Source organism: Mauremys reevesii, linkage group 5 (genome assembly GCF_016161935.1).
Source record: "Mauremys reevesii isolate NIE-2019 linkage group 5, ASM1616193v1, whole genome shotgun sequence".
Classification (NCBI taxonomy): Eukaryota; Metazoa; Chordata; order Testudines; family Geoemydidae; genus Mauremys; species Mauremys reevesii.
Window position 1 is genome coordinate 29,745,988 of NC_052627.1, and position 23,447 is coordinate 29,769,434.

Here is a 23,447-nt window from a genome sequence, read left to right on the forward strand (position 1 = left end):
TGTCTGCTCAGGAGAGGTCGAGGACCAGACAGTAGGTATAATGAAAGACAGGACTGGGGAAGACTACAGAATTGCGCAGTACCTTTGTGAATTTATTCTGGAAGATGAGCGGCATACATACGTTGTTAAATAGCTTCCTCTTCCTTTCTCTGCTCTGTACCTATATATACAACATAAAATCTCACTGATTCATTTTCATCAAAAAACAATTTTCTAGCCTTCTGAGGGGATGAGAAAACATGAACACAGCTAAATACATTTTGCAGTAGATGGAATAAACTCTCTGAAGTGCTAACAAAGTGATTTTCAAAATTGCATTTGTGTGTGTGCAATTTTTGATGAAAACAAGTATTCACATCAAAAGCGTTTTTGTCTTCATTCAGTTGTGGAACATAATATACCATGTGATTTTTTTTCTAACCAATCACAGTTACTCAACATAGGCAAATACAGATAAGAAATAAGATACACAATTTTAACCACTGCAACAAATCACCAAGGGAAATGGTAGATTCCCAATGTCTTGATGTCTTTAAATCAAGCTGGACACTTTTCTGGAAGATACGCTTTAGCGAAACACACATGATTGGGCTCAATAAAGCAGTAAATGGGTGAAATTTAATGAGCTGTGTTGTACAGACATTCACACTAGATGAGCTGACGGTCCCTTCTGGCCTTAAGATTCATGAATTTCAAAAAGAAAATAGGGAATAATCACAGAAAACTGCTTGTGCCAAGCTCCAGTTATGAAAATAATAATTGAAAAGGAAGACCCATTAGGAAACTGGAATCTGCTCCAAGATATTCTGCAAGCAGAAAAGTTATTGATTACAATTATTCTCTGAACTCTTCTGTATGGTACGTTGTGCAGTCATGTTGGCCCATACCAGCAAAATTACCTCTGTGAAACTGCATCAACCTCTAAGTGGAAAAAAGAGTGGAAAAATCAGGCTTTTTAGCTTTTAAAAGTGGTCACTATGTAATTAAAACATGCAAGATAAACTAGAATACTGGATGCTAAAGATTAACTTTCCATGAGAGTAAAATAGCACCAGTATACACATGGGTAACTTTTGTACATTTTAGTCTATTTATGGTGACATGACATCTCCATGATATAATTACCTTGGTCTGGATAGATGCCTAAAATGTAACCTCTGGAATCTTAAAATATGGTGCATAGCTACCATCTTGCATAATTTACAATAGATATGAAAGTATGGCCCATGGAGATGACTGATTCCAGTAGGCCATAGTCCAAATCTCCTATTCATCTGTCTCTGTGAATATCTTTGTCTTTATGTCTTTATTGCTGTTGAACTCAATCAACAAGCAATTTCCATTTATCTAACAAGGAAGAGAGATACAAGCAGCTAGTATGGTTGTGTAGGTTTTGGTTGGTTGGTTAATTTTTCAGGTGTCCGCATATGATATTATACATACCCATTAAGGATGGCCCTGCGAATCCTGGCAAAATACCACTTTAGCTGTGGGTGTTGCAAAGTCAGGTCACCCCTAAACTAAACTAGACAGAAAGAGAAAACTGTAGTAAGTGGACTGGTATTTGTTTGCAGAAGGAAATTATTAGTGATAGTAAGAAGGCATGGCACTGAAAAAAGACTTGCATTGTGTGCCAAAGGCATACCAGTGTGACAGCCCATTCAGTGCTGAGTGGAACACGGTTGTCAGTGCTCTCACAGCTCAATGAGTGATATACAGGCTGTGCTGGGCACACAGCAAAGAGCAATTTATGTATAAATTTGGAAAGCTTTGTAACATTTGGGGCATGTTCTGGAAAATGGCATCTTAGCAGGGGCCTTTTTCTTCCCTCTCTTCCTCCCCCCCCCCCCCCCCCACTGTATGCTACGGAACTAACATGTTCATTTGTAGTCCTTACAAAAACAGTAAAAGAGCAACAAGAGTGAAAGGATGAAAGAGAATGTCTTCCTTAACTCAAGAGGCATTAATATAACTGAATTCATCTGCAGGGATAACATCTGGTCATGACATGAAAGCAGTGGCACAGATTCACTGATGCTCTTATAAAAGCTGTAATTGTTTGAAGAAACTGGTAGAAGACAGTTTCCTGCATGTAGGTTTGAATACAGCAGGTACTCTTGACTTGAACTGCTTTTATCAAAAAGGCCTGTTAAGTGGTTATGTCCCATAAGATGCATTATTTCCATTGAAAAGAGCCTACTTTTCTATGTCCCCTATTCTCGTAGGGAAAAACATGTTCTACTGCACAAGTTTCTAACATTTACTGTATGTGGTGTGGCAATTTCCCATTAATTTAAGACAAGCCTGCCTTTTTATTAGTCATTTTCTTCACCTGCCACATAGAGAGATTTATGCAACAGCCACAATACCGGTGGTTTAAAAAGGTGCCAGTCAATATAATCACATCTACAGCTCGCAAATGATTTACAAGGCACCAGTGTTTGCCAAGAAAAATAAAGACTTGAGAAACTCTTGGTTTTTTTTTTTCTTTTGTTCTACAACTGACCATAACTGTTAAGCTTTTTAACACCTTTGTTGCTTATGGAAACAGTAACCCCATATCATTTTGCTGGCTGCCACCTTAACAAATATAATAAACCACGCCGATTGAATGTCTCTATGGTTTTCATGCTGGATTATCTCTGGAATTTTTGGCTTAGATTTTCAAAGCAGTGTAAGGGGTTTGGATACCCAATTCTCAGTCAAATTAATTAATTGAATTTCTCATTTCCTAAAATAAAGTAATCAAACTGTTACAGAACTCCTGTCTGGAAATTTTCAAATGATCCAAACCACAAATTCAGACATGGGTTGGATATTAAACAGAGCAATGATTGCAACAAATGTACAATAGGAGGACTTTACTCATGAATATGAGGTCAGAAAAATGTGGAATTGGAGGCTTCTACTGATTTTTCCCACTTTTTACATTTATTTTTAAAAAGGCTGCCTGATGCATAATTACCCATAACTTCTTAATTAACTAAAACTTATATTTATGAGGTGAATCATGAGAAAACCAAATTAAAGTTACATAAAAAGCCACTGATGGACAGTCAGAGTAAAACAAAAAAATTCCTGGAACTATATAATGTGATAAAATAAAGTATACCTACATCCATATACTATTAGCTGTATAGTGTTCTATAGCTTGAGATACGTCTGTAGATTTATTATAGGAACATGAATTGCCCTTGATGGCGGTGGGAGTTCTGCTTAAAAATCACAACAGCACTCAGCCATTCACAAAGTTGGTTTTGAACTTTACACTGCTGTATTATCTCCTAGCTATTGGTGACTTCATTAAGTCCAATATTATGAGATGCTCATTTAAAAATAAATTACCAGTAATTAGTTTTTGGCCCATTGTACTGATCTTCTGGGTGGAACTGAGATAGCTCTGGGCAAGTGGAATCAAATTGAACAGCGCGACTTTTAAAGAAATAGCAATTTGTTGTGGCAGTTAATACCAGTTATTGCTTCCACCATAGTAGCAGACTGTTCCACTATAGTCTGTTCCATTATCGTTGTAATCACTTGCACCCTCACAGTCTGTTACCTTGTTTCTTAATCCCCTTTTGTATTTTCCATATTCTAACATTTACTAATGGTTTTGTGCACGAGGCTGGTAAAATGGGGGTTATACAATCCTTTTTGGATACAGTAACATTGGTTTTTTTTATTTAGTACTTTAATAAGCTATATTCTTTATATTGCTATTTCTAAAGGATCCTTGAGCAAATGAGAATGTTTTATTATTTGTTTGATTAATATTCCATCCTAACCTTCCTTGATTTCTGCCCCAAAATCTATTTTCTGGTAAGGGCATCTTAGAACAGCAATGAAGCTCAAATTAAGGTTTGGGGGCCTGGTTCTGCAAATTCCTGCTCAGATGTGTAGGGGCTGTGTGAGAGTGAATAAGGGCTATCTGGCAGGATCAGTGTGAGGGAAATTGAGCACTAGGGGCAGGAAATTCATTCCAAGTCTGATAGACTGCAGAACTAAGATTTTACATTCCAATGAGGTGGCTGTAATGGAAGCTAAATGAGGTTTTTTTTCCTCCATACCCATCATTATATCCTTGAATTCCCGACCAGCTGGGCTGTTCTACTTGGTTAGCAGCCCAGTGAATAGAGACTACTTCCACTTGAGGTAGTTCTCACCCTCAGGTGGTTTCCAGCCTCTCCACAAATAAGATGAAGTGGATCGAGATGGGTTTGGCTACTTCCATGTATTGTCTTCACTGCTGGAGTTTTACTGGTTTCAGTGGTTCTGGATTTAATGGTGAAGCTGGAGGCTGTAATCTATTACATGGCTCTCATAGATTAAAGTCAACAGCAAGGAAATGTTGAGTTTGTTATTCATTACTGGGGATTTAACCCTCCTCTGGGAATACAAAGTGCCAACCCCCCTTAAATAAACCATGGTTAAATGCTTGTTCAAGAATACACCATCTTAATGACCTAACCAGTTAAGATTCTGGGCCAAGTTCTCTGGTGCATTCAGTCTTTACTGGTCACATTAGAGGCAGTGGAGCTGCAAAGGAGAGGGTTGCCACTCCCTAATCTAGAAGGTGGTGTTTAGAGCTTTTTCAGGGCTACTGTAAATTGTGTCCCAGGTGGTGTTCTGCCATTTAAACATTGCTGGAGCACAGCATGGTCTAGCCACATCCCTAACTCACTCCTGCTCTGCCCACAGCATCAGCAGAATCCCCAGCTGGCAGCAAAAGCAGTGCAAAGGTTTTGTAGCAGGGCTCAATGTTGAGCCCTTTTTCCTCAAACCTTCCTTGTTGGCGGGGAAGGTTGAAAAGGTTGTGGCAAGATTTCTGCAGCGCCGTCTGGATACCTCTGATTTCCTATCAGCCACGTTTTAGGTCTGGGTACTCTACAGTGATTTCATTAGTATTCTTGGTCACTGATTTCCTCCTGGCAATGAAGGAAGGTTAGGAGTCCTGTCAGGTTTTCTTAGCTCTGTCAAGAAGCCTTTGATACTGATGACCACAAGGTGCTGCGGGCATGCTTCCAGGACCTGTCAGAATGGTGGGTCTGTTCTTTGGCAGCTCTGTTCTTTCTTTCCTGACAGGTGTCAGCAAGTATTCTAGGGTAATTGGTCACCCACTCCAAGGGTTCTCACCTGAAGATTCTGTGTCACCTCTCTGCTTCAGTGTATATGTGAGGTTACTATGATAGATAGCAAGTTGCTTTGTGCTGCAGTGCTATCATTATGATGACACCCAGTAACTGTATCTTAGTAGGTCACAACTGAGGATGCCAAATTCGGGACGAACTGCTGAGAAATAGGGCAAACGCAGCCTAAAACTGGTGGTTATTTTTAATAAGATATACCAAACCAGCCACGAAAGTAAACTGCTGTTTCACCACACTGGCTAACAAGAAAACATAACCGCAATTTTCTCAGGCATTCCACTTTCTATATTACCACCAAAAACATTGTATTCAGAAATGAGTGGTTCTTTACAATCAGTCTCATCAAATAGGTTTGTCTGATCCCAAAGGACCAACCACACACCCAGGTCAATATAGAACTTAGATCTGACCCAAAAATCACATGGATGCTAGTCCTTTAGTATCTAAAATCTAAAGGTTTATTTATAAAAAGAAAGAAAGAAAGAGTTAAAATTGGGTAACGGAACTAATTACATACAGTGAGATCAAAGTTATTGGTTTAGGCTTGTAGCAATAATGGAATAAACAGCTGATGTAAGTCAAGTCTCTGGAATTCATCCACAGCTCAGATGGGTTATTTAGTCTTTTGTTCAGTTTATTTAGTCTTCTGCTTCAGTTTTTAGCAAAGTTCCTCCCGAGGTAAGAAGCAGAATTGAAGACAAAATGGAGGTGTTTTCAGGGCCTTTTATAGCTTTTGCTATGTGGAGGGCATCCCATTGTTCTTATTGTGGGAAATTACAGCACCAAGATGGAGTTTGGAATTACATGGGCAAGTCACACGTTCATGTCCAATTTCCCCTCAGTCATTGCGGGAAGCCATTACATACACTCCAGACAGCAAGTTTACATGACAGTCCACTCAGTGTAAGTGGGTGTCTTCCATAGTCCATTGTCAACCAAGTGTTTCTTGATGAACCACTTAATTTGAATAGCACTTCAAGAGGTGCTGGCTAGCTGCCTTGTGGGTGTTACCCCAGGAGCCAACATTTGAAATCCAAGTATAGAGCCAATACTTATAACTTGACATACAAATATGATACATTCATACAGATAGTATAATCATAACCAGCAAAACATAACCTTTTCATAGACACCTCAATCAGCAATCCTTGTACAATATTTTCTGCAAATATATAACAGTGGTTACAATAATGATCACACACCCATATCTACATTATCTTTTAATAATATCCAGACAGTGCAGATGTCTTGCTTTCCTGGCCAGTTCCTCTATCCAATTATTTATTTATTTGGTATATTTATCTTCTCATTTATATTTTTCACACATGCTTTTATTTTGGTTGTCCAAAGATAACATTCTAGATCTGAATGAGTTAATATGCAAACATTTCCCAAATACTTTCCATCAATTTTGCATGAATAAACTTGAACCTATCTTTGGATGCCCCTATTGGTAAGGTTGGTGTGTGACTTTTGAGAAAGTCTTGGGTGTCCCTTTATATTTCTTTGGAGTAAGTCATGCTAACCCTCTTGAAAAACAAGAGGCCCCTGCATGACATTTTTCACAATCCAGCGGTAGCTGTGACAATATCATTTCTGAGCAAGTGCCCCAAATGGTGTAAATGGTCATTGTCTGTTGGAGAGTCGGTCTCTTAGGACAGTTATACAACCAGCTTGCTGCTGACTTTTATCATTAAATATCCTATGTTCCATTTGGGGTAATTACATTTTTCCTACCTTCATTCCCTTGCCATTTTAATAGATACCATCATTTAAACTGCTTAAGAGTTGCTGTTGCTATTGCAGTGGTAGAGGACTGACATTTCCATCACAGTGCATTGGATCTAGCCACAGGTACTGTGACAAAGACAACTTTATTCAAACTTTATTGGTATGTTGTTTGTAGCGTACCAAATTGTGCCATTTTAATAAAACATTCCATGCTAAGAGTCCCTGAGGCACCTAAATTTCAACCATCTAAATCCTGGCAGTCCAGCAGCTTGGCACATATCTCATGCATAAGCCCCAGTGGAATTCACAAACTAGGTGTTTCCCCTCCTAACTTGCCTTTGGGGCCTGACCCAGTAGATGTGCTCAGAGCATGCATAAACCCATACAAGAGATGACTGAGGAGGAGGAGGAGATGGTGCCCCCTCAACTAGTTAGAGCACTCATCCAGGACATGGGAGATCCATGTTCAGATCCCCACTCTGCCTCATGAGGAAGGAACTTGAATTTCATCACCCACCTCCCAGGGCACTGCCATAACCATAATCACTGTAGGGGTCCACTATAGACCACCAACTCAGGAGGAAGAGGTAGAGGAGGCATTTCTAGAACAAACAACAGAAAAACCCAAACACACAAGACCTAGTAGTATTACACACAAAATGTGCAATAAGTTCTTGGAGTGCATTAGGGAGAACTTCTTGTTTCAGAAGGTGGAGGAAGTGAGCAGGGAAACAGCATTTTAGATTTGATTCTGACTGACTGGGAGGAATTGGTTGTGAATCTGAAGGTTGAAGGCAATTTGAGTGAAAGTGATCATGAAATGATCAGGTTTCATGATTTTAAGGAAAGGAAGGAGTAAGCAGCAGAATAAGGACAATGGACTTCAAAAAAGCAGACATTAAAATCAGAATTGGTAGGTAAGGTCCCAGGGGAAGAAAATCTGAGGGAAAAGGGAGCACAGAAGAGCTGGCAGTTTCTTGTAGTCTAAACTAAAGGCACAATAGCAAATCATTCCAATGCGAAGGAAAGCTATGAAGAAGAATGAGAAGCCAACATGGCTCCATTGCGAGCTCTTTAAGGACCAGAAAAAATCCAAAAAAATCCTACAATAAAGTGGAAACATAGACAAATAGCTAAAAAAGAGTATGAAAGAATAGCACAAGCATGTAAGGACAAAGTCAAAAAAGGCTAAAGCACAAAATGAGGTTCACTTAACTCATAAGGAACATAACAGGTAATAAGAAGAGATTCTATAAATACATTTGGAGCAAGAGAAAGATGAAGGAAAGTGTAGGTGCACTACTTAGTGAGAAAGGAGAGCTAACAACAGATAACATCAAGAAAGCAAAGGTTTTAATGTCTATTAAAATGACCAGATACTTAATAACCTAAAGGAGGAAATGCAAGCTAGAATAGGGGGAAAAAAACAGGTAAAGTAAAGTTATGTGTATTCAAGTCAGCAGAGCATGATTAAACTGTGTGGTAACTTGTATCTCTGTATCTGTGTTGTATCTTGTATCTCTGGCTATTACACTGTATATCGTCCCTAAAGAGAAGGCAAAAGCAGCCAGCTTAGGCTGCTTGTCCTTTGCTGAAGATATTACAGTGTAGTCTGGGGATTATGCAACCTGGAAATACCCCTTTCAGAAGGGAGAAAGACATGTGTCTCCATCCAAGAGAGACAGTAGCTGGGGAGCCAGAAGCCTAGAGTGGGTGCCCTTGCTGGACCATAAAGGGAGGGAAACTTGCGCTTGCTGGACCATAAAGGAGGGGATACTGGCCCTGAACTGTGACAACATTCTCATAAGCAAGCGAGGGAAATGTGGTCTAGATTAAATTACTATAAAGTAATTACTGCGCAACTAGTTGAAAAATAGTACTCAAAAAGTAGTTATCAGTGGTTCGCTATCAAACTGGGAGGATGTATTTAGTAGGATCCCACAGGGGTCCACCCCGGCTCTAGTACTATTCAACATTTTCACTAAAATATTGGATAATGGAGTGGAGGGTATGCTTATAAAATGTGCAGATGATACCAAGCTTGGAGGACAGGATTAGAATTCAAAATGACCTTGACAAATTGGAGAACTGGTCTGAAAACAACCAGATGAAATTCAATAAAGGCAGACAAAGTACTTCACCTGGGAATAACTGGGTAGGTGGTAGTACTGCTGAAAAGGAGTGGGGATTATAGAGGATCACAATGGAAAATGAGCCAACAATGTGATGCAGTTGTGAAAAAGGCTGATATTGTTCTGGGGTGTATTAATCTTTATACCAAAGGCAAGTGTTGTTTGTAAGACACAGCAGTGGAGACGTCTCAGTCGGAGTAGTGTGTTCAGTTTTAGGCACTACACTTTACAAAGATGTGGACAAACTGGAGAAAGTCCAGAGGACAGCAACCAAAATGATAAAAAGTTTCGGAAAAAACAACCTATGAGGAAGGTTAAAAGGGAACGTTAAGTCCTGAGAAAGGAAGACTGAAGGGGGAGCGTGATAAGTGTAACAGACCAGGCAAGAGGCAATCTAGCCTAGCAGTTACCAAGTCAAGGACTATCATAAGACAGCAGTCAGCAATCTGGGATCAGAATAATCGCTAGAGCCATGGTCAAATAGGCAAAAGTCAGTCCCAGAGTCAGAGACCAGAGAGGGCTACCAGGCTAGAACCAGGAGGCAAGAGTCATAGAGAGAATCAGGCTGGGGTCAGAGACTGGAGATTAGCAAGAAAGGTACGGTGTGGCGTCACAGCAGGCCAGAAGTCTACATGGTTACCCAGACAACTTCCTGGGCCATCCTCGAGAGTTAAATAGCGACCATGGACCAATCAGAAGGCCACAGAGTGCTGTTTCTCTGGTCCCTTTGGGTGATACTTCCTGTGGCACTTAATCTCCACAGTGCTCCGGTGGCCTCCTGATGGTGATGTGGGAATGTTAGCTGCCCCAGGCTGCAGCCCCAGCTTCTAGTCCTGCAGATCCTTACTATAATATTCTTCAAATATGTTAAAGGCTGTTATAATGAGAACTGTGATCAATTATTCTCCACGTCCACTGAAGGTAGGATAAGTAGTAACGGGCCTAATCTACTGCAAGGGAGATTTTGTTTAGGTATTAGGAAAAGCTTTCTAACTCTAAGGATAGTTCAGCACTGAAACAGGTTACCTAGGGATGTTGTGGAACCCCCATCATTGGAGAACAGGTTATACAGACATGTCAGGGGTGGTTAGGTTTACTTGGCCCTGCCTCAGCATGGCGGGGCGGGGGGAAGGACTAGATGACCTCTCAAGGTCCCTTTCAGCCCTACATTTCTATGATTCTTTGTCTTATTGGCTAGCGTAGGCAGCTCTGTGTTCATTGTGCTAGCTTCTGTGAAGCCCATTCTTAGGTGCCCAACTCTCCCTATGCATTGTGCCTAATTCCACCGCACGGCACAGTATCTGGATGCAGAGTGCAGAGGATTGCAAAGCGTAAATCCCCCTTGTGAATTGGACCAAAGCGTTTAAGGAGCTGGGCCTGGGAAAGAGTTGGGCCTGAAGGGTCACTTGGACACTGAGCATGTGGAAAAACTCCAGGCAGAAATGCCTGGAAGTTTCTGTAGAGATAAAAACCAGGGAAGGACTCCAAATAGGAAATCCCGAGCGTGGATGCTTGGAAGAGAGCAGGGAGTGTTTCAAGGAGTCTAGGGTGGGCTGAGGGGAATGGCTGATCAGAGCCTGCGAAGGGCTGAAAAGCTGTGCCCAGCTTGGAAAATTAAAAGCAGACAGACCAGACCTCAGGGAGGTGGGGCTGTGCCAGCCTGAGACTGGTGTGGAAGAGACTTTATTTTGAGTTTGTTTTATGCTAGTAAACCAGATCCCAGGAAGGGGTGGGGTGTTGTATCACAAGCCTTTGTGTAGTCATTGAGGAGGCTGAGTGAAGGGGAAACCGAGGCAAGGTACAGCAGTTTCACTTCAGGCCATGAGGAGCAGGGGCGGCTCCTGGCCCCAGCACGGCAAGCGCTTGCTTGGGGCGGCAAGCGCCTCTGGGCGCTCTGCCGGCGCCGCGAGGGCGGCAGGCAGGCTGCCTTCCGCAGCTTGCCTGCAGAGGGTCCGCTGGTCCCACGGCTTCGGAGGACCTCCCGCAGGCCTGCGGGAGATCCGCTGATGCTGCGGGACCAGTGGACCCTCGGCAGGCAAACCGCCGGAGGCAGCCTGCCTGCCGTGCTTGGGGCGGCAAAATCTCTAGAGCCACCCCTGAGAGGAGGTTCTCAAGAGGTGGTTGACTTTATTACAGGAGCCTTTTGGATCTTACATAAATGTAAAGTTTTTATCTTTAAAATGAAAAACAGATCATTAAATGAGAATAGATAGAAAAGAATTTGATCACTTTGCTATTGATCTGCTTTATGGAGACACAGGAATATTGACAATGGGATGGAGATTTAAATTTTTTTTATTGTATCTATAAAATATGCTTCTACCTGTAGATATGTTAATTGAATAACCTCTGGTGAAACTCAGGTACAAATGGTGTCCTTGCCCCCAAGTTCAGCTGCAGTTGTATCTGTTTATAACACAACCTTGGAGATAGTAAATGGCAGAAGTTCAAATGAAAGCTGATAATATTAAAAGTGCATCAGAGCTACAGTGACGGACATACATTATCTTCCTTGCTGGTATTCTATATTGTGTCAGCCTTATGGTGATGGGGAGACAACGCCAGCAATGTCTTGAGAATGCAATAATATGTCGAAGGAGAAATAATGTTTATCACCACTGCCTCTTTTATAACAGGGAGTCTTGGTGTAAGATGCAGGGTAAATTCTCAGTGTAATGTGCAAAGATTTAGCTACACAAATTCCTGTTAACTTAAATGGGAACTATGTGTGACTAAATCTCTCTGCATGCTGAACTCTAATATTGCAGGGATGTTCATTGTTTCGTGGGTTACCAGAAATGAACAGATGGGCCCAGATTCTGTTTAGTTACATGGGTGAAAATCCCAAGTAACTGTACAAAAACATGGTTACTTAAGGGTTTATACCAAAGACGAGATCAGAATCAAACCCATAACTGGAAGACGTGGACCCATTATCCAGTGCTCTGCAACCTTGTATAAATAGTGTTTCTATCAGACTCTGGTAGTCTAAGGAACATCTACGCTGCATGCTCCTTTTGGCAATGTGTAGTTTACATTCGCACATAAGTGCCCTAGCATGGGTATAAATAGCAGTGTGTAGCTGTGAGACATAGCTTAGGTGAGTAGAGTAAAAACATGCCTGATGGGTGTTGGTATGTATGCGAGTACATATTCTCCATGGCTCTCATCTTGCCCAAGCCATGCCTCTGTTTACACTGTTGTTTTTAGCAGGATAGTGTCCCACTGCCTGCTTGCTGCTGGAGCCCTTCCCTGCCACAGAGGAAGGCTCTGGCAGGGAGGTTTCCCCACTGCCTCCCTCTTCCAGAGCCTTTCCTCCATTTAGTGAAAGGCTCCAGCAGTGAGGAGCTGGTGAAGACTTTCCCCGCTACCAGAGTCTTTCACTGACACATGTATCTACATAGCACAGTGTGGGCACAGCTTGCTTTTCACTGCTGCGTGTACTATACATATACTACATGCTGCCACCAGCAGTGTGAAGTGTACCCTACCCTCAGACCTCTGTGAGGGTGAAGTTTTGACGTATGAGGTCAAATTTTAAAAAGGCATGTAAGAACAGAGGAAAACTGGGACAAATCCCAAGATGCAACTGATTTGCCTTTAGTAATAACTAATCCTTGGCAAACTAGCTGTTAAAATAGAGTATCTAGTAATGTACTTGGTGAATGGTTTCCTAATTCAATTGGTTATCTGCACTCATGCTGTAATTGACTCTTGGGAATACCTTGTAATTTCGGAATATGTAGGGATGTAACTTATTCCATTTAAAAATCTGGGTGTGAGTGATGGCCATGATTTTTATTGTGATGTCCTGATCATTTGTGAATTCAGAATTAGGTCCTTTCACTTGAATCTCATGTGTGGTGGTAAAGTTCTGTTCCTTCTCTTAATTTCCATTAGCATCTGCACACTAAAAAGAGAAAGCAAGAATGATTAGTTTTAATCCCTAACCATATTTGCTATATTCTTTCCTAAATGCAGACTTAATTATTGCGAATCTTTCTACAAAATGTATGTTCTGCAAGCTTGATCATAAATATCCTCTTTTAAATAATGATAAATGTATCATATTTAACAATCAGGGAGCTGTAAGAGGTGAGCCACATTCCACTGCACATTTACCCTGCCCCTAAGTCTCTCTTCTCTGCATGTGTATGGTGTCTATTTAAACTGCTCACTAGCCCAGACACTAGTCCAGTCCTATGCAAGTAATAGAAGAAGTAATACAACTCCAGTGTTTAGAACTGGGTATCACTGTCAAGGTACATATTGTGTCTTATACTAAAGGGCTGATTTCATTCTCACAGTGGTGTAAATCAGGAGTAACTCCATACACTTCAGTGGAATTTCACTGATTTGAGAGGGTAATCAAGCTCTTGCTATTGAACATCCTGTTCAATTAAATGTTTATCAAATTATTGCTGAGATCTTGATATTGAAAGACAGATTTGTCCTATGTGTTTTAAATAGCTACCTACCTGTGACAGTCTGTACCCCTATGTTCACCCATTTTATAGAACTATGATAAATCTTGTACAAAGTATGCCTGTGAGGTATCATTTGAAAACTCATAATTTGCTAATCAGTATGGCCCTGGTAAAGTATGTGTGGTAACACTGTATGTTAAGTTATCAGAATCTACTATACGATATCTACTAAGACATGTCACAAGTCTGGAAAGCAGTCACAAACCAGTTCTCCAGAGACAAAAGGCTAGCCAGCGCCTCAGCCAGGTGTCAAAATCAAATGGGCCATCACCTTGTTAAGTGGCCATTCTTTAGCAGGAAAGAGGATGTGGGCAAAAATCTACATCTTGACAGAGAAACAGCTGAGGGTTCCTATCTACACAGACTTTGTCTCCTGAACCTCAGCTGGAGAAGATTCTCCAAGAAGAGAATGAACTATGGGAAGGGAGAACAGATGCCCCAAATGATCTCTCCCTCCGTGTCTACCCACGGCATTGACAACATGTGACGAACAAAGGAAGTAGCATTGTACTGGGAGAGGAATCCTGACTGAAAGGAATTCAGCCAGTAAGGGCTGGTCTACACTGGGGGCGGGTATCGAACTAAGATATGCAACTTCAGCTACGTGAATAGCGTAGCTGAAGTCGAAGTATCTTAGATCGATTTACCTCGGTTCCTCATGGCGCGGGATCGACGTCCACAGCTCCCCGTGTCGACTCCGCTACCGCCATTTGCTCCGGTGGAGTTCCGGAGTCGACAGGAGCACGTTCGGGGATCGATATATCACGTCTAGATGAGACGCAATATATCAATCCCCGAAAAATCGATCACTACCCGCCGATACGGCGGGTAGTCTGGACGTACCCTAAGACTGTCAAAACATGTGGTGAGAGAGACTTTGCTTTAATGCCTAACTCAACAAGTTAGAGAATTCAGTTTCATTTTACTTTTTTCTTGTAATCAATCCTGACTTTTATGCCTCATTACTTGTTGTCCCTTAAAACCTATTTTTCTGTAGTTAACACATTTGTTTTATTGTTTTATCTAAACCAATGTGTTTGGGAAACACCATTTGGGATAACAGGGTTTGTGCATATCACTTTCTTTTAATAAAATGACAAACTTCATGCGAGTTTTATTGTCCAGGAGAGATCTGGGCAGTATAAGATGCACTTTTCTGGGGGAAAGACTGGGAATTTGCTGGTGTTGCTCTGCAGCGTAATTCAAAACTGGCTGACTATAGCACTCATACAATACAACTGGGATTAATTTACATGCTGAAGGCTGTGTGTGAGCAGACCAGGAATGGTAGCTCAAAGCAAAGCAGTGTAAAAGGCACCCCAGGTCCATCAGTCCAGATTGTACCGTCATACTAGCATTTTGAAAGCCAATTTCTATTAGAAATCTAGTGAATGGGGGAACATTGTGAGGCTGACTCCTGTTTGTATTGTATTTCCCTGGTAGCGTGTTACTTGGAAGAATCTCATTAATGAGTGCACTTTCCCACGTGAGTGACTTTCATTGTCACTGCTCTAAACATAAATGTCACAGGACATTTTGCTGTAGGCATAAACCACATTATTCTGACGTGCATATCAGATTGGTCTTCTGATATATTTCCCTCCTTTAAAATTCTTAAGTACTGTAGAAATAGTTACAGAATTGCATATTTACTTTCCAGAGTTATAGTTACTATTTATTATATAAAGCTGACAAATCTGTACAGTGAATCCATCCTCAGTGATTTTTCTCGTTGTATCCATGAAGCTAGAACAAGGTTTTGCTTTGTTGGTATTTCAGAAGTGCAAATGCTAAGGTGATCAGGAATGGTTTCACACCTTTTATATGAACAGCATTTGCAATTGTAAATTAGCACCTTGAAGAAAGCAACATTGCCTGAGTTACCAAGAACAGGCTGCTTGCAAAATGAGCGCATAGATGTGCTGTATAGTGTAAAGTTTCTCAGATCAAATGTAGTTTAAAATAGCCATAACCTTTTTCTGTGGAAGGCTGATTCTGACAGAGGAAAAAACACTTAAAAGTATCTTACTTTTCATTTCACCAACAAGAATATTTGGCCTAAAAAACCACTTCAGTATTTTACAGATTATATTTTGAGAGGGGGGGAGGGGGAGAAGAGGAGGAAGATTTATCACTCGGTACCTTTGTCTTGTTTACTTTCTTTTGTTTTGCTACCTTAGGCCAGGTGACTCAGTCTCTCCCTGCCACTTCTTGATACCTGAATTGGCTTTCCTGGAGGCAACACTTCCTGTCTGTGACTGACAAGAAGCACTGTTTCTGGTGGGATGGATTTTCTCCATCTTTCTTTGTTTCCTTCAGTCTCTGCCTCTCCTTTCTCAGTTTTTAATGCTTTCTGTTTGCTGTTTTCTATCTCCTGTTCTCACTGTTCTTTTACTCCCGCTGTTATTACACTTCATTTCTCCTTCCTCTGTTTTCTCACCTTCACTTCCTTCTCTTTTCTGTCAACTTCCTTTCCTCTTTTTCTATAGTCATCATCCTCTCCTTCCCTCCTCCATTTGCCTCCCACTTTTGTCCATCTTCTCCTACAACCCTTTCCCTACCAATTTCCTTTCTGCCATGCTAAGGTTTCCCTTCCTCTGCTGTTGATTTCCAGAAGATCTCCCCCACATTTTCAGCCTGCAAGTCCACACATTATCTTCCTCCCTCTAGTGACCCCCATACTGAGCATAGTGCTCTGTACAGCTTTTAGGAAGATTCCTCCAGTCTGACTCTGAGACAACAGGCAATTTTCAGAGGCTTCACAGAGTGCAGAGCACTCAGTACCGATGGTGCTTAATCCCTGATGACTGGAAATGTAGGAAGGTGGAAGACAACTGTGAGAAGCAGGAACTCCTGCAAAATGTGGGGGACTTGGCAGCCTTGTCTTTCTTTATGTCTACTGTGTTATCCTTAGAGAACAGAATTGAAGGAAAACACATGAATGTGCTAACGCTGAAATTATTAGATGTGAGACTTTGCTACTGACTTACTTTTTTGGGTTTTGAGCTTCAAATCTTAATGTTGCTTTATTGTTCCATTGTGTTTAGATTGTAATATAAGGATAAAATCCCTGATGACAATCGTATTACAGTGTCCTAGAACTACTCCAAAACTCTGTCTATAGAATTACTTATGTGTTACTAGTGTCATGCTGGCCAGAACTATTGCAGTAACATCTGAATAGCATTTAATTACCATTGCTTTATATCTGTTCATTAGGAACTGGACTGAGACTACCACCATTTCACACAGACCATTATACAAACATTACAAAATAACTTCTGGTCATTACTGATCTTGGCCAGATTTGAACCCATAATATTAGTGTGGAAGGCTCTGCAGCCCAATAACCAATCACCTGTATTACTCCCAGTCTGTAATACAGTCTCCCTTAAAAAATAGTTATTCCATAAGGGAAAGATAAAAAAAAATTAAACAACTACTGATAACCATTCACTTTTTCTATCTCAAAAAGAGAGAGAATGGGATACTTTCAATATCAGACTCCTTTGTATACAGTACTCGTCATGACCTCAAGGCTCCTCTTAATTTAAAACTGTTCTGTACAGTACACATCTCCAATACAGTCAAATTCCCTAGTATTTGTTAGCACCAGTGGCAAGTCTTATACAGATACTGTACCATTTAAATAAGGAAATATGGAACTCATTAAAAAGCTGGTGAAGTGACCTAAAATGTAGCAATTCCAATTAGTGTAATATAATTACAGTACTGACCTACTTGGTTAGATGTAACACAAAGCAATAATTTCATTAATAAGAGCCTAAGTGAAATGCCATTTGGGTAAATAAATGTTATCTTGCCCATGAAGGGGGATATTTATGTTTCTTTCCTGACTGTGAACGTTAAGAACAAGCATTGAAACTGCATTATATCTTCTTTATTAAGAAAGGAACATGGTCCCATATTTCCAAAGGTATTCATCTACATACCTAAATATGCAGAGAGGCACCTAGTGGGATTTTCAAATGTGCCTAGGCAGTTATCTGTATCTTTAGATACCTAAATAAAAAATTGACCCATGATCACTTTGACATATTAGATATTCCATAGGGATTCATTTAATTTCCTTCTATGACAGTGCATGACTCACCACTGCGGCACCTCCTGCTGGCCCTCCTGGGAATTAGCTCTGGTTCACTGGTGCACCCTCATCTAGTGGCATCTCACCACTGTTGCTTCTGCCATCAGGACCCGTGTTGCTGTCAGAACCACAGAGTCCTCTTCTGGACACAGCTCTCCAGCTGTGCCCCACTTGGTTCTCTCCCCTGCCCCCTTTTTTGGAGGGGGGCAGCAGTCCTCTGTCCGGGCACTTGCCTCAGTGGCAGGCAGCAGTCCAGGGTCTAGCCACCTTTGTCAGTGGCAACTGGGACCAAAGGGTGTGGGGGGAGGGCCCAGCAGTCACACACTGCATCACCTCTAACTCCTGCCATCTGTTTCCCTGGGCCATTTCCCTACAGCCCTAGAACCTTCTCTGCCCTTATATCCAGGCCCCAGTCTGGCAGCGGTCAGCCAAGAGCTCACTCATGCTCCCATGACCCACGCAGCGCTGCTCTGACCATGGTGCTGCCTCTTCTCCCTCCTTCAGGGAAGCCAGGCCTCCCTCCTCAAACTCCAGGGAGTGACTGAAGCTTCTCTGTTCAGCAGCCCTTCTTATATGGCCCAGTCTGGCCCTGCCTGGTTGTCTCTCTAACCCTTCTCCTGATTGGCTGTCTCTACAAGCCCTTTCCTAAATGGCTGCCTCCTGCACAGCCTCCCCGGCGCTGCTTTACCCCCTCTTCTGCCAGTATGAGGCAGATGCCCCATCACACCTTCCCTGTGGTGACTCAGCATTAGATACAGAATCAGCAGCTAGAGAAGAACAAAGAGAGAGGGTCCTCTGTGCACATTGTTAGATGTCACATTCTTCAGCACTTCCAATATGTTTTTATTTATTTATTTTAATATCCCATTGTCTGAGCCTCTGGTTGCATTTACATTCATAGATCATCATTTATAAGACCTTTAACAACATACTGCCAACAGCTGGAAGAATCAAAAGACAATCCCTCAGATCTTTATTTCATAATGCATCATAAAATACACAAAGTCAAAGCAATTCTTCCCAGACCTTTCTGGAACCATACTTTAAATCAAACGTTTTATTGAGTTGATCTCAGGGAAAAGTCTAAGCAAACAGAGGCTCTAACACCTTGCTCTTAAGTTCAACAAACTTGAATGCAGCCTAAACATAACATAAAGGCGGAGAAATTCTGGCCAAAGACTTGAACACTGGTAATGCAGAATAGGGATCAGTTCCAGAGTCATGAACACTCCAGAGAAAATGACTTGCCTCCAGGCCACCCAGAATTCAAACACTGTTATCAAAAACACCTTGGCTGATCTCAGCTCTTAGGAGGGTACATACATCAGGGAGAGAGACGGATTAAAGCAGCCAGGATGCTCAGCATGCGTGGTTTTATAGATTAGCACTGACGCCTAAAACTATATGCATAGAGACTCAGATTTTCAAAACTGTCTAGGAGATTTGGATGCCCAGCTGAGGTGTCTGATTCCTCCCCTGTGGGGGCGGGGGTGGAAAATCCCACTCAGAAGCAATTACAAAGCCAATAGGATATACAGAGAACAGGTATAATGTGCTCAATGCAGCTTTCATTGCTAATTAAGCAGGTTGCTGGGTTTTGCACCAGTTGAAGATTCCCTGTTGGGTGGCCCCAGGTAGTATGCATTACTCTAGTCCAGCCTAGAGTAATGACGAAGGTATGGATAACTATATGGGCAAGACCATAGCCAAGAAAAGAAGAAAGCAACTTCCTAGACAAGCATAGATGTACAACAGTGTGATTCCAGTCCAGAGCAATTTAGGGTCCAAACAACCCCTGAGGTGTGAACCTCATTGACAAAGGGTGAGTATACCCTGTTCAGAGGGAGCACACACCACCTCCTCCAATTTATTTAGAAGCTTTCCACGCCCATCGGTGTCACCTCCATCTAGCCTGGAGTGAAATTCAGGCAACTCATCCTCATCAGTGCCTCATCTCAGGGAAGCACAAGGAGGTAGCAGCTAGGTCTGATTGGGAAAAAAAGCATAGTGCTGATGATAAACATGCTGTTGTAATTGCCACTCCAGTGGCTCTCAGTCTCACTGTGTTCTTCAAGGGAGGACAGTCCCATGCTTGTCATGAAATCTTTGAGATCCTGAGTCGATGTACAAGTGTTCTTATCCCCAGGGACACTGAAGTTAACGTAGGTAACTCCAGTGCCAGGCCAGACAAGGATATTTTCAGCTGGGGAGGGTGACTTGGGATGCAGCAGAGCTGTCCGTATATCAGCATAACTCTGCAGGCAATACTATTAATTGTTTTTCATTCCAGTTGATGATTTGTTACATGTTGCATTAACTGTGTCAAGAGAAACATACTTTTTTAGGACACATGAAAGTCGTATGTTGTCCAAGTCTTAATGCGATGTCTTTGGGCTCACATCGCTATTTAGCTTTCATCGTTATATGATATTTATGTTTTGTTTATCACTCATTAAGGCTTAGATGAAACTGGCTGACTTTGTACTACTACAGCAAAGAGCAATCTGCTGCAGCTGGGTTTATCTAGTCCATTGATATTTATGATTACTCATTTTCCCTTTGTTTGCAATTACACACTTAGTCCAAAAATCTGCTCATAAATATATATCTACACAGTTAGGACATTAGTAATGTTGTGCATCATTATTAATTTGGCATATAGACACTTGCTACAAGCCATCGGAATCTCTTGTGTGCGTAGAAAGGGGTACCAAATTTCATTCTTTTCTGACCTGCTACAGTTGAGCCTAAGTGAATTATAAGAATGAGGTTCAAATGCTGACTGATGGAAATATATATCCTGATGTATCATTATAGGCATTTTCAAGTGATGCTTGCTTTGTAGTTCAGTTCATTAGCAAAGTAATATATGACCATTTCAGCACACTCATTAGACTTCTCTGCAGAGAATAATCCTGCACTGCACCCAAATTGCTTCTCATGAATTATAAAGATCAAAACAATATGACCACTGATTATTAGAACTATTGGCCTCTAGCCAGATGTTCCCATCTTTTAAGAGCCTCTTCAGATTTTATTTTGTTTTGTTAAGATAGTCAAAATTCTTATTTGAGGAAGCAATGAGAGACAAGTGCATGTTAAGCAAGAAACATGCAGGCAGCACTATATCAATTGAACATGTTGAATGAACCATTAAACCTGATCAGTTGGTTCAGAAACGAACTGAACATTGATTTTTAGAACTACATGCATGGGCAGAGGACCAAATTGACCATGCGCCATCTGTTTTTCTTCACTAAAGGAAAACGTTCCTGAGTAGGGGGAGAAATTATCTGCAATACAAGCCAAAGCTTGCAGTATTTGCTCAGGAAAGTTTCAATTGAGTCAATCGGAATTTTGCCCTGAGTAGGAACTTCAAGATCTGGATTCATACTCATGTGCATTTGACTATTCCATTATTCAAATTAGTAGCAGAAGTGTGTTCAAATGGGAATTGTTTTATTTTTAGCAAGGAAAGTGACAAGTTCTTGGCAATCATCTAAAGACGAGAAAACACTGTGTACAACTGATGAATAATAAATGTTTTATGGGGATTTTTTTCTTCACTTTTTTTACAGGAAGAAATCTTTTCTGTTTTCAGCTCTGTACGCTGCCTTTATATTTGGTGGTCGGCACCTAATGAACAAACGAGCAAAATTTGAACTGAGGAAACCACTAGTGCTCTGGTCCCTGAGCCTTGCAGTCTTCAGGTAGGCCTTTTTTAAACAGCAAGGAATTGTTTGCATTAGTTTATTATCTGGGTTAAAAGAGATACAGCCATAACAAGAGCATCAAGATGACAAAAAGCTGTACCTGAAGAAGTATTTCTTTTGTTGTATCTTTTAATGTCTTTGAGTTCTCCAACCTCCCCTCGCCCCAAAATAGTCCTATTTTGCCTGTCACATCACAAACATCTTAAGAGGAGGACACTAATAGCCAATCTCCTCAAGAGTAAGGTGGGAAGTGATTAAATCAGAAAATTGCTTTGTATTATTGTGACAGCCAAACTTTCCTATTGATCTACATTTATATGGTTGTGTTAGTAGAATCCTTAGGCCATGATTTTGAGCTGTTACCCTGATGTAAATCTGGAACAAGTTCGTTGACATCAGTGAAGTTACACTGGTGTACTGAGATCAGAATCTTGCCCTTGGGTTATTCCAAGAAAGTTAAATAAAGAATTTGTGACTGCAAAGGAGGATAAGAGGAAGTGGGAAATAATCTTACTCTGCTGTGACCTACCTCCTCTGAGCTTGCGCTTGCCCCATTCAAGTCAGTGATGAAACTCTCATTGAGAGCAAAGACAGGCCGTTTGTCACCTATTTGACCCAGCTGTGAGTCTGACTGATCTTAATGATAGCTTTTCCCTAATATCCCTTCCAGGTACACATGGTACCAACTCAGTTCACCAACCACAGTCAGCTAATGTACAGAGAAACTAGGGATTGTGAATTCCAAGTTTTCGGTGTTTATACGGAACATGTGTTATAATTCACTATGCAGCATGAAAACAATTTGTAAACCAAAATCAAAGGCCACTGCTAGCTGCATATATTTCTAACTCCATGTATTATTCATTATAGCAGTTCACAAACCCACGATTCAGGTTTGCAAAGTGAACAGAGGTGTCAGTAGAACACTGTGGCTGGTTTGCAAATTATGTCACAGACGGTTAGTTTGAGGGTTTGTCTTCACTACGATAAAATGGTGTGGGGTTTTTTGTTTTATTTTTAAATGTTGGCAAGTTTTAACTAACAGTCTAAAACCTAGTTTAGAGAGGGCAAGGTGTACTTTAGATTGACTCAACCAGCTAGCCTGTTCTTGCCTGTCCCTTGTCTGCACTAGAGCTTTATAACCTGTTAGTTTGAACGTGCTAGTTAAGATGCTCTTAAACAGTTATTCCCAAACTCTTTACTAAGGTGACACACCGCTGCATTTTATCTTTTGTTTGTAACTCACCATTACGTAGTTACATATATGCACCCTCTGCTCCAGCACTGCAACCCTAATCCCAGCTGGGGGTGCTGAGGGTGGGAGAATGGAGAGCAATCCCACCCCATGCTCACCCCACAGTGGCAGCTCCTGTCCCATGTGGCTGAGCCAGCTTCCCAGTCCAGGTCTGGCCCACTCTCCACTCAGGTTTGGCCCAGCCATCCCTCCATCATTGAGGGACAGCCAGGTCAAATTTGAGCAAGTGATATTGCAACCTGGTGCACAAGGTCATAGGGTCATAGACCAAACCTGAATGGCACTGTGACTCCATGCACGAGGTCACAACGCCCAGAGTGGAGAGCCAAGTCCAGCCCCATGGGACAGGAGCCACTGCTCCAGGGTGAGTGCAAGACAGGCTCTACTCCCCCCCCCCCCCCCGCCCTTACCCCAACACTTGTAGCCTCTTCTTGTGCTAGGCTGGGAGAAGCATGTGTTTGCCTAGGCCAGGGCCCAGTGATCAGCCCTGTACATGCCAACCAATCTAGAACCATTCTGTGACTCATTGGTGGGTCAGGACCCACTGTTTAGGAACTACTGTTCTTAAAATAATGATCTTTTGCCTAATGAAGACAAGCCTGAGTGTCCTGATTAAATTCTACTTTAAGTTCTTACATTATGTCTATGTATAATTTTCTGATAGCTTCAATTAGCACTGCATTCTCCACCTCCTATCCTACCTGGACCCATAGGGTTGCTGGGCACCTGTTAGCATTTGCTGTACTTTATCCCAGAAGTGGCTGAATATCAGAGATGGGTGAACTCGTTCCTAGATGGTATTCAGTTTGTAGATGTTTGTAAAGTGATTTAGGATCCATTTGGATGAAAAATGCACATAATTACAATCCTGTTTCCA

At 41.5% G+C, this 23,447-nt stretch overlaps 1 protein-coding gene and 1 long non-coding RNA gene across 5 annotated transcripts in view; one reads left to right on the forward strand and one right to left on the reverse strand.

Annotated features, from left to right (window-relative positions):
- ELOVL6 (ELOVL fatty acid elongase 6) overlaps positions 1-23,447 on the forward strand; it is a 129,841-nt gene that overhangs the window by 71,469 nt on the left and 34,925 nt on the right. For all 4 annotated transcript variants that reach the window (XR_005599757.1, XM_039542362.1, XM_039542365.1 and 1 more), the window contains one exon: positions 21,181-21,312. Coding sequence is in view for 3 of the 4 variants with exons in the window: in XM_039542362.1 (XP_039398296.1) it covers positions 21,181-21,312 (132 nt within the window). In the remaining variant the exon portion in view is untranslated. The remainder of the gene's footprint in view (positions 1-21,180; positions 21,313-23,447) is intronic.
- LOC120407038 lies at positions 12,788-22,796 on the reverse strand. The gene is made up of 2 exons (XR_005599758.1): positions 22,562-22,796; positions 12,788-12,920 (listed from the first exon to the last, which is right to left on the reverse strand). It is a non-coding gene; the product is annotated as an uncharacterized LOC120407038 (long non-coding RNA).